Here is a 14,357-nt window from a genome sequence, read left to right as displayed (position 1 = left end):
AATTATCATGAATATGCGTTAGACATAGGAGATGGAAAGAATACTAAGAAACTCTCCCTCAGGCATCATCAGTATATATGCTGTCAGACCAAGATATAGAAACCAAAGCTCAGACAAGGCTAATTTCTCCTGCCAAAAGAGTTTGAAAGTCCCTGTCTTTTTTATGTTATATTACAAACAGTAACTACGCTGACTAAAATAGGCTATAAGGAACACAGCAACTCTACTTCATTCCTCTCATGGCCTACATACATAGCTTTTTAAAACAGTAAATGTAAGAAACTGTATGGAGATATTATAAACAATGTTAAACAATCTCAGTCATGCAGTTCAAGCTTATACATGTCTGCTGAAAATACTCAGTGAGCTGCGTGTGACTTTTTTGTATATAATATAATACACACTGTAAAGAATTACAGCTTTAAATGTTAAGAAAGACCAAGGTGTTGATCAGTGGTGTTGATTTGCCATTTTGTACATTGTTTATTTTATCTGGACTGTATACTGCTGTTTGTTTTTATGCCGTGAACTGCCCAGAGTCCACTGGAGTCAGATGGTGTCCAAGTCGAAATAAATCAATAAATGATATGTAAAAAGGGATGAACAGGTAAGAAATGGACTATGGGAATAAGCAATAATCAAGAAATGGACAATATGAAGAAACAGTAATCAAGAAGTATTGCAGTATTGTGACTCAATTAAAACTGCTATATTTTAAATAGTTGCATTAGCTGCAACAAATGGATATAGTAGTAGCAAAAAACTCACATGCTAATTCACCTAATATATTTCTGAACAAATTTCCAAAGAAGGGTTATTATGAGATCTCTACCATAAAATCAGAGGCCATTTATAATTAATATCTCATATTATTATGAAACACTCATTTAGTCGAGTAGCTTACCATTACTCAAAATAAACTGAATATCTAATCCAAAATATCTGCAACATTTTTTCTGCTTGGTAAAATATGCAATTTGAGTAAATTTATATGATGAATGTAATTGAAATTATTTTAATAATTTGCCAAGCTAATTCTTAAGAAAATAAATATTCAAAACATACTCCGGTGGAATTCAATAGATCATGCTTATGCAATACAGCATTTCAGTAATAAGATTCTTATGGCAATTTTGTTCAAGGTAATATAGAGTGCTATATTGGAGCAACAACATGTAAATGAGATTTCATAAAACAATGTTATACCTATGTTAAATTAACTTGAAAATGTGAATATGTGTACAGGTAGTCCTCACTTAATGACCATTCATTTAGCGACCAAAGTTATAACAGTATTGAACAAAGGGACTTACAACTGGTCCTCACACTTAAAACCATCGCAGCAGCCCCATGGTCATGAGATCGCAATCCGGGAGTTTGGCAACCAGCTTGCACTTACAATAGTTGCAGCATCCCAGGGTCATGTGATCTCTATTTACGACCTTCCCAGCTGGCTTCTGGCAAGCAAAATCAGTGAGGAACCCACGTCATTTGCTTAATGGCTATGGTGATTCACTTAATGACCGCTGCGAAAAAGATTGTAAAATCGGGTGTGACTTGCTTAACTACCACCCTGCATAACAACAAATTTTCTGGTCCCTATTGTGGTTGTTAAGCAAGGACTACCTGTAATATTTGTTATATTATGGAAAGGAGTGAATGCTGTCTTGTGTGGCCAATTTTTGGTAACCAGCAAATGCTAGTATTAAATGACACTGCTATTTTTATACTGTTTATCTTATCACTAAGCTTTTAAGATTTTTCTCTTTCCATTGAAATTCAAGTTTTATGTATTTGCTTTGGAAAGACTGACCTTTCTCAGCACACTCCATTTACAGTATAACAGAATTAAAGTAAGAAGAACCAACACTGTTGACCTATCTAAATACATGTGTGTATGTGTATATTTACATTTTTATGCTACATTAAAAATAGATTTTTTTCTATAATTTGTCCTTAGCATGATACTAGGCAGTGCTATATATCTACCTAGTGAATACACATTTCTCTAACAGAGAAGTTTTCAGCTTTTTTGAAAGCTACACCAATGTTTTGGAAAATCAAAAAGGGTTCCCATAAATATCAATAGACATCCTTCACTTAATCCTTTATCATAAAACATCTATGCTTAAATTGTTAAAAGTCTGTATAAGCTACACAGTGTGTATGACATATTGTCTATAATTTTTATTAAGCTTATGCAAATTCAGCAATCAGTACTTACTTGCATATATCATCTTCTGGGTCCTCAAGCCCAAATCGTTCATCAAAAGTGAGTTGTATTAACATATTCTCTTCAACTGCAACTAATCGCCACACAAGTACTGTGTTGCGGGGATAAGTGTAAGGAAACTTTGGGCTGTGAATACTTCCATTAGCAGACACAGAAATAGTCTTCTCATGTTGTGGCTCTTGCACTCCTGTAAAGGAAATACACACACACAAAAGAATAATCAATCAACTGTATAACCAAGCTACACTGAACAATATAATTCAATTCTAAAGACCTTATTTGATGTGTCAAGTAGAATTCTAACTTAGTTCTTTGACTGGTTGATTGCCATGCCATGCCATAAATTCTTCAAGGAATTCTTTCAAAAGAGTTGTCTGGAATTACCTTAAGAAACATGCCCAAATATTTTGATTTACACATGACAAACCACTGCATAATTAGCCACCTCCTCAGGATTCCTAGTTTTGGTTTTTTAAAATAAGAGGAAAAACAAGGAAGAATAGGAAATGTGGAAAGAAAGTATGTAAAGGTTTGGTGTATCTAAGTCTCCTAACACTTTGTTTAAAAGAAATAAATATTAAAAAAAAGAAACAGAATCATACTGCGATTGTAATCAGTAGGCAATCACCTAATGAAGCAAAAAAGATGGTTTCAAAGTCTATTTTTCTATGATACTACACTGACATCCACAATTGCACACATACAGGTAGTCCTTGTTTAGCGACTGCCTCATACAGTGACTGCTTGCAGTTACGATAGTGATGAAAAAGTAACTTTGTGACCAATCCTCTCATTTACAACCTTCAGCAAAGGAAAGTTGAATAAGATCATAAGCATAGTAGCGATTTCACTTAGCAACCACTTCGCTTAATGACCAAGTTGCTGGTCCCAAATGTGGTCGCTAAACAAGGTCTACTTGTTCTGCAGTTTTTACAAGGACTGGAAGCTATTTGCTTACACAATACGCTCGATATAATATGTAGCTTGAAATCATCAATCTTTTAAAAAAAAATTACTAGAACTTGATCCAATTTTAGAGCAACATATGTGTTTATAAGGACATAATCCTTTATTCTAGCCATAATTCAGAAAATTAACTTCCTCTCCATAATAATAGGGATTAAAATAAAATCCTCAATTAGAACTAATAAGATATAAGTGACATTTCATTCAACAAGGTCATCTTTTTCCGTTATTTATATCATACATAATACATCAGAATGTACCTAGTATTGAGCAAGACAGTCATTTTTTACTCTGTTCTCAGAATGCATGCAGTTTCCCTAAGCTAAAATAAATTAGTGTAAATCTTAAGACCTTATAACAATATACAGATTTAGGACCTGTAACTTATGATTTGAGAAACAGCTGATCTCAAAAAAACTAAAGCAGGATCAGACCTCTTTAGTACTCGAATAGAAGATTATCAAAAATCCCAGGACTATGGGGTAGACTGGGAAGTCAGGAATCAAAAATCCAGAAGATGGCAATAACATCATATATTATTGCCAAGAAAACTACATAGATGTGTACATGCAATCATCAGGAGTTGAGCTTGATTCAAAAGAGTCTTGACTTTCCTCTTAGTGGAAAAGTCCTCCAAGGACTGCAATGGGTATATCAGTTACAGGCCAAAAAATCTTTGAAAACCTATTTGTTTGAGCTGACTTTTATTAAGCTAAATTGATTAGGACTACTGTTGACTTTTGGTACTAAATATATTTATTACTGCATTGCATTATGACTCTCCAATTCATATTTTATCTGATGGCTGCTTTTACCACTGCAGGGCAAGAAAGTATTCTGGAATAGCTCAGGCCTTCTATCAAGTAAGTCAGTACTATTTTAGTGGTGTTCCAAGTGCTAGGAGGAAGGGTAATTTACACATATCACACACACACACACACACACACACACACACATATATACAAAGAGAGAGAGAGAGCAGCCAGGGGAGATGATCTGAGGATTGCTGGGATCTTACTGCATTATAAACAAATATCTTACTAAAATAAAAAATAAACTTTTCTATTAATATTATTCATTATTTATACATTGATTTACATGCTGCCTCCTTGAAAGATTCTAGGAAGCTCACAATAAAACAGAATCACATACAGCAATAAAATATTAAAACTAACAAAATAAAAGACATCACGCAGCCTCTAACTAAATAAAATACTTCCTTCCTGGGTGGGCTGCTTCCAATTATATTGCATCTTCCACTCTGGATGTCTACTGAAAAACATGTATTGACTGTTTTCTGAAAAAAGCAGAACAGGGAAGAGGGTCATCTTAACCTTGTTGGGAAGGTTTTCCAAAGCAATAGTGCTGCCACCAAGAAAGTGTGCTTCCTGATCCCCCTCCCCTTGATTTTTTGCAAGGGACAGCTTCTCAGCCTGCTTGCTCAGACCATGCAGAGTGGACAAAGAGTTCACACAGTCTCAAAAATAACAAGGACCTCAGCAAGAAAGGGCTTTACAGGTTATAATTCACACCTTGAATTGGCCCAGAACCTTACTGGTAATTGATGCAATTTCTGCAAGACTGGTGTTATTCCACTGTACTGGAACTGACTGGTCAGCAGCTAAACCACTGCATTCTGATCAGTTACAGCTTCCAAACTGCCTTAAAGGACAACTCCGTGTAGAGTGAATTACAGTAGTTCAACCATGATAAGGTCTGTTCAGTTATTGTTGCTTGAGCTAGCAAAAGCTGTAAGTGACATCCCAACCAAACCAAGAGTCCTTTTGGCCATGGCTGTTTTAGCATAAACCACAAGTTGAGAAGGACCCAAGTTGCAGACCTGCTTTTTAGGACAATGCCACAGCATCCAAAGATAAAAATGGAAGAGTTCCAAAGACTTCTGAACATATGCTATCCGTAACTTGGTGGGATTCATCCTAAACTTATTTCGTTATATCCCATCCAGCCTCTTACAGCCTCCAAGCACCAAGTCAAGACTTCCACTGTATCTTCTGCTTGGCATTACCTACTTAAACTTGTAACACGTCATTCTCAATCTGAATTGAACTAGAGGAAGTTCACCCACCACTTTTGAATATATGTACCATTTCCTTAAATCAAATCAAAGTTCACACATGCATAACACCAAGTAACAATGAACATGCATCAGTGTGGAAAGAGCTTCAGAAAGCAGACTGTACAACCATTAGAATTCATTTTGAGTGAAGTAATCAAATATTAATAAATTAAAAGATAGCTGTAGTGAATACAAATTCACCAAAATATGTATATAGCAGGCTGACTGACAGAGAGACACATACACAGAAAGAGAGAGAGAAAATAATAAACCTCAAATGTACATGGGAGTATTCAAAATAAATGTATTCAAAATTGTAGTGCAAAGCTGGGAGTCAGTTGTTCAATTTCCCATCATGAATTCCCTTACAAAAAAAGACTGAAGCACTAATAGACACTAGTTCAACAAATGTTTTTACAGCAGTCATATAACCTGTTATTCCTGCAATTAGTTCGAATGTTTAATGTGAATATATTAATTTAAAGTACAAACAGATCGTATTTATCAGAAAGAAAGAAATGTATGCATTTTATTTATTTGTGACATTTATATCCCACCTTTTTTTCCAGGAGCTCAAGACAACATAAATAACATTCTTTCTTTTTATTTTTTTCTCTTATTTTTTTTTCCTCTATACCATACTGGCTCTCCAGAAGGTTGATAAATAATGTAATATGCAGGCATGAATAAAATAAAATACAGTTGTATCCAGTTTACTAATTACTAAATGGAAGGATAAATCCATTCAAACTTTAACTTTCTCTCTCATATGGCAAGAGTAGAAAAACTGATAATAACAGAAGTATCATTATGAAAGCTGTAAAATAATACAATGAAAACACCTCATGGGTCAGATAATCAGATACTAAACCAAAAAGCAAAACAAACAAACAAATCAAAACAAAACCTGAAGTAGTTTTTCTACTCTTGCCATATATCAGGTTTCAGAATCATCTAATCATTTCTATAAAAATTAAAGCCAAAAATTTAACTGTACAAGTACAGTTATGTTTGTATCAAGGTACATTTATTTCCCATATGCACAATTTCAGAAACAACAGGTCTGATTCTTTGCAAATACAAATGCATAATTGTCATCCTATATGATCCTTTTAATACACATTATACCCTTACAATGCTGGCTGCCTCAGAAGTAGTCTTGGTACAAAGCCAAGGCTGAATTTCAGAGAATAAAAGTTGAAGAGAGCAGTAATAGGTAATTTATAAATTAAAATACATGTTACATACTCCTAAACAAATACTTATTTTTTGCAAAACAAAATGACTATTACAAAGCATGGTCAAGAATCACAACAAAGTTCCTTATCCTATCTAATTTTTCATTCAAAGGAACAGAAGCCAACTCACACAAGCCAGGAAGAAAGGCTAAGCCTTCAGGAAGAAATGTTCCACCTAGTCAGGTATTTACCGCAAATGGCTTGCAAAGTCATACCGTATCATCTTTGAATGCATGCATATTGATGCTTTCATGTTAATCTCAGCATAAATGACATCCATAAAGTTATATATTTTAAATTTAAAGTTTAATCATACTGCTGTTTTAAAACTGGGCATTAGGTGAAGCCAATTTAATTAGAATATTCACCTCTTTTATCTTCATGTTCCCTACCTACTCTTTAACTTGATAGGTAAAAGAAATGAATAACTAACACAAACACAAGAAAAAGTAAAAGAAGAAAAAATAAAGCAGCAAATTGTGTGTGTGTGTGTATGTTAAATATACATACATAGATGTTTAATAAGCTTTAATAACACAGAAATTAAAGTATGCAGCATTTTGTAACAGTGAGGAGCAAGAAGATGGTGAAGATCAGCTGGGGCAGCAGAGCGGCAGGGGGCCAAGAGGGGACTGATGAGGGGAACATATGTAGGTGGGGGGAGCTGAAGCACCTTTGTAATCATAAGTGTGGGCGGGCTGCCAAGCGTCCGAATTTTGATCACGGAACTGTGGGGGCACTGCAATGGCTATAACTTCTGGCACTGGTTGTAAGTCACTTTTTTCAATGCATTTGTAACTCTGAATGGTCACTGAACTAATGGTCGTAAGTCAAGGACTATTTGTATATAGTTTACAGGATGATCATTTTTAAGGCTCCCTTCATTTGAGATAGATAATATATTAGTAGAAACAACAAACAAGCAAATAACTTGTATTTTGATTCCAAATATTGAACTTAACTTAAAAATGTATAATTTTTTTTAAAAGTGCTGCCACTTTCACTTTTATTTTCTAGCTTTCCTCAATTTTTTTTCCTAAAAAAAAAAAAAAAAGTAAAGATGCTGGTTATAACCTTTAAAGCCCTACATGACATTGGGGCAGGTTATCTAAGAGACTATCTCCCTGGTTACATCTCTCTGTCCCATCAGGTCCAGCAAGAGGGGCATGTTGCGGGTCCTATTGGCCAACGAGTTTCATTTGGTGGGACCCAGGAGGAGAGCTTTTTGGTTGTGGCACCCACCCTTTGGAACCCTTGGTGAAATTGGCACCTGTTGGCCTTCTGGAAGGTCCCTAAAACTTGGTTCTACCATCAGGCCTGGGGATACCATGGAAGTGTGGGGCCCATTAAATGATTGCATTGTATGCATGTTCATAATACATTCCCCCCCCTTTTTTGTTATTATAGTATTAACTGTTTTAACTGTATATTTAATGGCTTTGTTTTTTTAATTGTGTGTGCCACCCAGAGTCACAAGTGTGAGAAGGGTGGCTATATAAATTCAATAAATAAATAAATGAAGGCAATTAAATCAAAGTTTTATAATATACATGCTCAGAATATCTATAAGAAATAAACCCTTATGCTGTTTCCAATTTTTTAAAAGTATTCTTAGTGAGCATTACAATTAAAAAGACAAAACCTAATACAAACTAAGAAAAAGAAAAAAAGAAAAGAAAAAATAGAAAGTGCAGAAAGTGAAAAAAGGATATAGTAAGAAAAAATGTATAAAGAAATGGCTTTCCCCTCAGTCACAAGTGACTTATCACCTTCTCTTAAAATACAACAAATGATCTCTTCCTCTCACATCTTTCTTATCTATGAACAAATCCTTAAAACCTCCTCATTCAGTCCATTAAGGGTAAGGAAAAAAACCCATTAAGGGTTACCAGAGATAACAACATATCTATTTTAACCTTGATCAAATAAACCAACTTTAAATTCCTTCCTTTTACTTTTAACAATCCTGATCTTTAATCCCTTCAAATAATGACTTAGAATTTTATTTATTTTCATTTTTTCTTTGTCCCTTGTCACAAAATTCTTCAAAACTATCAAGTCTCTTTTGTAAATCTAATACAGGAAAATGATCCAAGTCATTCTTTCAGTTGTTATTTTTATATACCTTTTAATTATTAAGACATCAGCTGGTTTCATTTGTATATCCAGTACAGCATCCTTTTCCATATTATTCTTGTAGCCTGTCATTTTTAAATCCACTTTCAGATCAGTATCAGTCTTGTCTGGTAAAACTTGTTTCTCTTCCATAATATCTTTTAAGGACAGTTTATCTATAATGGCAGACATTCTTAAAATAAACTTCTGGGTCCACTGTTCACAAATATCCTTCAATATGTCTAATGTTAAAGTATTTTGCTCCATTCTTTATTAGTAAGTCAGGTTTTTCTTCTCCTTTAATTATAATCTTTAGTTCCTTCTGGTTCCTTCTAGTGTCCAACCTTCAAAGTCCCATCCTATCAAGTTTTTTTTAAAGAATTCAAAACAAAAGCATTTTCCCATGGGAAGGATTCTTATAATTAATTTCAAAATCTGATTTCAAATCCATATGGACCTTTAGTCCATTTGTAACTTTCCAAAACCAACGTTCTAATCACCCTTTTGCTGTTTATTCAAAAAAAAAAAAAGATTTTTTTAAAAGTTCTTAAGGCTGTATTTAGATTTTCTTTCATGAAGGATCAAAGGAGACTCACCCAGTGCTGTTAAAAAAAAAAAAAAAAAGCCAAACTTGCCATTCCAAAGGTTCCTAATAACTAGAAAGCAGTTGACCAGCAATTTCCAAAAGTGTTTAGAAAAGGAACTATGTGAACCCTGTATCCATAAAGGTGGACTGCAGTTTGGGGTAAGATGGTGTTCCCTCATCTCCAAGATCTCTAAACCTAGTGGAGACTGCTGCCTTGCGATCTCCCCATGAGGAGCAACTTCCTGTAGCACTTGTGGGTGATTCCACATCCTCTCCTTGTCTGGAGAAGAATCCTGAAGAGCCAGTCTGTTTGCTGGCACTTTGTTCCACTGAGGTTGTTGGCTCCATTCTCAGTGGAGCTGTATTCAGTTCGTCATTTCTTCCCTAGAAGTCTCAAAGATTTCCAAGATTTTTCAAAGAATTTAGCTGTCTTGGTCCAAGATTCTCAACATTTTGTCCTGCTAAACAATGTTGATTTTTTTGTTAAGTTAGAATTTTATACATGTGTATGTTTGATCAAACATTAAACAAAGCAATAGAGAAGCAATCTAAATAATACCTGAAGTATATGACTATATTTTATGCATCTAATTTTTAAAGAGTAGAGATTGGGAAGCTGACAGAGTGAGGACCATGTCCATTTGGGACATTTGTTATCTATGTAATAGTCAATAAACAGTTTTCCTGACCAATAGGTATTTACTCTCTATGAAAAACAATAGGCCTCCTGAATAATACAACAACAGCAACAACAACAAAGCTGACTAATTTTCACCAAGGGTGCATCTCAATTTTAGGCTGGAGACAGGGATATTTTCATCAGGGCTGCAACGTGGGAAGAAAGAGCTATCACTACTTTCCTTTGATCAAATCACCCTTTGAATCTCACCTTCAAAATAAATCTTCAGATCACATGTCTGATGTCTAATCAAATCAGGTATCTTAAGTTGTTTTGGAGAAAGTCAAAGGTCAATCAATAAATTTTCCAGTACTTCTCAGCTTTGCAGAGTCTCAACAATAGTTAAACTTTTCTTCTATATAGGGACAAAGTTGAAGGGGTTTAGTTGTATAGTGGGGCTTCTGCTACTGACAAAGAGTTGCCAATAATCTATGCCAATAAGCATGACAATCTAGAAAGGCAGATGCTCAGAGTGATACTTATATTTTTGGTAAAAGCTTTTAAAACTGTCTCCCCTTCCTTTCTTTATCCTTTTAACTCATTGTGTCTTTAAAAAAAAGTTATTGTGAAACCCTGGAAGCTATTTGGTTGGTACTTGGCAATGTTGATGTCCTCTAATGGGTCTATCATCTATCCTATTTGAATTCCATTTAGTCAAAATATGCAACAGCTGGTGACATTTTCTGTTATAGCCTATGAATAAATCATTTATTAAACTGAATTTTTAATCACTTCAAATTTAAACTTGTTATCTTCAAATCACAAATTCAGATGGAACCTTCCCACATTTGAATCTTAAATTTAATCAATCTTGGTTGATTCACACATGCCTTCATTATATGTATTTATAACTTTTCTCTCTCTCTGCCTGATCATCTGTAGACAGCATTCTACTTAACACCAATTACCAGAAAATAACCAGTAAAGACATGGGTCTGTCAACCCTTTTGTATATTGTAAACTATGAATGCAAAGCAGTCACAGATGAGCATTTATATAATTGAAGTAAACAAGGGAATTACACATGAAAACTCTGCCATAACCATATTTTCATATTTATGAGGAGAATCCGGATAAGATAGCAAGAATGAATCAGCCCAGTAGCAACATATGCATCTAAGAGACATTTGTATTTTACTTCTGTTTACATAATCCATGGTGGCACCGCATGAAAGAATTCTGAGCATTTCAAAACATTTAAGAACATATCTTAAACAATTATTAAGTTGTATATGTACTTGAACACACACACACAGACACACAGACAATATCACAGTAACGGAGAGGAAAAAAAAGAATTCAAAAACATATAGCAGCTGTTTAAAACAGGAGGCTTCAAGGAGGGATGATAATACAGTATGTCACATTAAAGAAAGGTACTGTCTGTACATCAAAGCGTAGCTGTAAGAAAGAAATATGAAGTGTTTTTGTCAAATATATTCTGTCTGCAGCATAAACTGGAGCACAGGACCAAAGCAGCCTGTAAAAAATGTGACACGTATGTATACGCATACGATATACAAACAAACTTCTTAAACTAAATTGGAGTAATATGAGAAGAAAGGCTTAAGAGAGAAAAACAAAAGTGGCATCATTGTGGGAATTTATTGCAGACTACCTAGACAGGTGTCAGCTGACTAAACTTTCACAAGCACGCGATAGTGACAAGGGGAGACACTGGGTGGAAATGTAACTGCCAAGAGTCAGAAGCCCAAAGAATTCCTATTTTCTCTTGTAACCGTATCTTCTATCTAGAAAGCAGATCTGGGAAATTACAGATCTGTCAGCTTTCCTTCTAACAGATCAGGGATGCCACAGGCATAGTGTACCTTGGGCACAGCTAAGTATTTAGCAAAGTCTTTTATGATATCATCATTAATAAATAGTAAAGTATGGGCTGGATAATACTACAGTTAGAAGTTCATAACTGGCTAAATTACTGCATCCAGGAAGTACTTATAAATAACTTATAAATGGCTCCACATCAGACTGGTGAATAGTGACTGGAATATTACAGGTTTCTGTTAAAAAGGCTTAAACAGTGGGCCAAAATGAACAGGATAAAAATGTAAAATATGTAATTTTTTTCCTACCTGGGAAGAAAAAAATTAAAGGCACAGCTATAGGATGGGGAATATCTGATAGTACATGTGAAAGGGATCTGGACATTTTAACAAATCACAAGTTGAACATGACAAAACAATGCAAGGCTGCTAAAAAGAGAGATACTATTTGGGGATATATTAACAGGAACATGGAGTAACTGCCCTATTTTCCTTTGTTTTGGTCAGCACCCCTCTCCTTCCCCCTTGGAATACTGTAGCCAGTTCTGGGTACTACAACTGAAGAATTATATTGGCAAACTGGAGTTCAGAGGAAGACTATTAAGACGGTGAGGGGATGGAAAGCTAAATCCCATGAGATAAGAAGCAGGTAAAAGAATTTGGTATGTTTAATCTGAAGAAGAGAAGACTGACAGGAGATATGATAGCAGCTTTCGGATACCTAAAGGGTTGCCATATAGAGGAGGGACTGGATTTGCTCCCTCCTGCTCCAAAGGGTAGGATCAGAGTTAGTAGGCTGAAACTACAGGAAAGTTTCAGATTCAGGCTATGCATATTAGAATAAATTTCCCAAAGCTAAGGGCTGTCTACCAGACGAATAAGCTGCCTCATGAAGTGGTATGTATCCTATCACTTCAAGGTCTTCAAAAAGAGACTGGACAGCCATTTGTCCAAAAAGCCTTAATAAGTTCTACATCTAGCAGCAAGTGCACTAGATTACTTTTGATGTACCTTAACAACTTTATTATTCCAATTCTGTGAATTGCTTTCCTTGATTTGGAAATTATGTTTTTTTCACCCAGACTAAAACTGCATCTTCTGCTTTTCCAGGAACACCATGCTGATAGCTCATGTTCAGCTTTCCCTCAATTAATATTCTTAGATCTTTTCCACATATCACTATCACATCAAGTATCTACCAGCCTATACTTGGGCATCTGATTTTTGTTTCTTAAGAGAAGAACTTTGCACCTGTATCAGTTAAATTGTATTTTTTGCCACTTTAAGCTCATTTCACTATCCTATCAAAATCATTTTAAATTTTATTTTCGTCCTTTAAGGAATTATATGCAGATTTGATAAGCATTTCCTCCATTTCTTCATCCAACTCATTAATAAAAATATTGAGCAATGGCAGACTCAGAACCCTGAGGTAGCCCACTCAATAATTCTCTTCAGGTTGATGAGGAAATATTGATGAGCACTCTTTGAATATTATTTTCAAACCATATATGTATCCACTTAGTTGTCATGCTCTCCCGTCATATCTATTTTGTCAAATGCTTTGCCAAAGGCAAGCATATACTGTCTTATAGCATTTCACCAATCTAGTAAAGAAGCATACAAACAAGAAATGAGAGATGATTTTCTGGTTAGATTTATTCTTTGCAATGTCATGCTGGCTTTTGGTTATTATGCATTATTTTATTGTCAGCTCTAGCATCTTCTCATATATCTATGACCAACTGGTCTGCAGTTTGCTGGACTGTCTTTATTCCCCTTTTTGAAGGAAAGGACAATATTTGTTTTCCTCCAGTCACCTAGCATTTCTAGGATTTTTCAAAAGATAACATATAAAAGTTTGGCCAGTTCATCAAATATTCCTTTGGTACTTAGGGTATAATTAATCTGAGCCTGGAGATTTAAAATCATTCAAAGTAAAGAGATTCCTCCTCAATGTGTTTCTTCATCCCTGTCCTTTCATAATTTCCTGATGAAAGTGACTGTTGTTGAATAAGATGTTGAATAGTATTGCCTTTTCTTTGAAAGCTATTAGTTAGCATTTTGCCTTCTTCATTGACAATATGGTATACTGTTTCTTTTTCTTCTATTCTGAATATGTCTAAAAAGCCTTATTTTGCTATTCCTAGCATCCATCAATTTCAGCTAATTCTGAGCTTTCACTTTCTGTATGCCAGTATTTAGATCTACCTATACTTTTCATTTGTGACATGGTCCTCCTTCCATTTCATGTATGTATCTTTTGTTTTGTTTTTATATCTTTAGTAAGCCTTTCGTGTGGTCACATGGGCTTCTGCTGTTCTCCATTTGTTTTCTCCTTACCAGATTTTTTTGCATGTGCACCTTTAGTATCTCTTCCTTCAGGACTTCCACTCATATTGAGTCCTTTTAGCCCTCAGCCTCTCTGTCCTAGGTTGCTACATATCACTGCTGTGAGTTTATTAAAACCCCTTTTTTTTTTAGTCCAAGATACAGTACATGCTTAACTATGTTAGAGTGACTTTTCCTTAAATGAAGAACTCCAGCATGACATGGTCAAATCTTCCCTGCTAATTCCAATTCCTCAGCTAAGTCTTCCCTATGGATTAACATCAAGTCAAGGACAACTGATGTTCTTGTACATTTCTCCAAAGTGTGCAAGAGAAAGCTGCCAGCAAA

At 34.9% G+C, this 14,357-nt stretch overlaps 1 protein-coding gene across 1 annotated transcript in view; it reads right to left on the bottom strand.

Annotated features, from left to right (window-relative positions):
• PDGFC (platelet derived growth factor C) overlaps window positions 1–14,357 on the bottom strand; it is a 123,397-nt gene that overhangs the window by 52,962 nt on the left and 56,078 nt on the right. The window contains exon 2 of the mRNA XM_007432353.4: window positions 2,225–2,420. Within this exon, the coding sequence (XP_007432415.1) occupies window positions 2,225–2,420 (196 nt within the window). The remainder of the gene's footprint in view (window positions 1–2,224; window positions 2,421–14,357) is intronic.

Source organism: Python bivittatus, unplaced genomic scaffold, assembly GCF_059951505.1.
Source record: "Python bivittatus isolate LINGU-HERP-01145 unplaced genomic scaffold, Pbiv_v1 ctg000070_np1212, whole genome shotgun sequence".
Lineage (NCBI taxonomy): Eukaryota > Metazoa > Chordata > Lepidosauria > Squamata > Pythonidae > Python > Python bivittatus.
The sequence above is the reverse complement of the archived record's forward strand: the minus strand, read 5'-3'. Positions and strand labels throughout refer to the sequence as shown.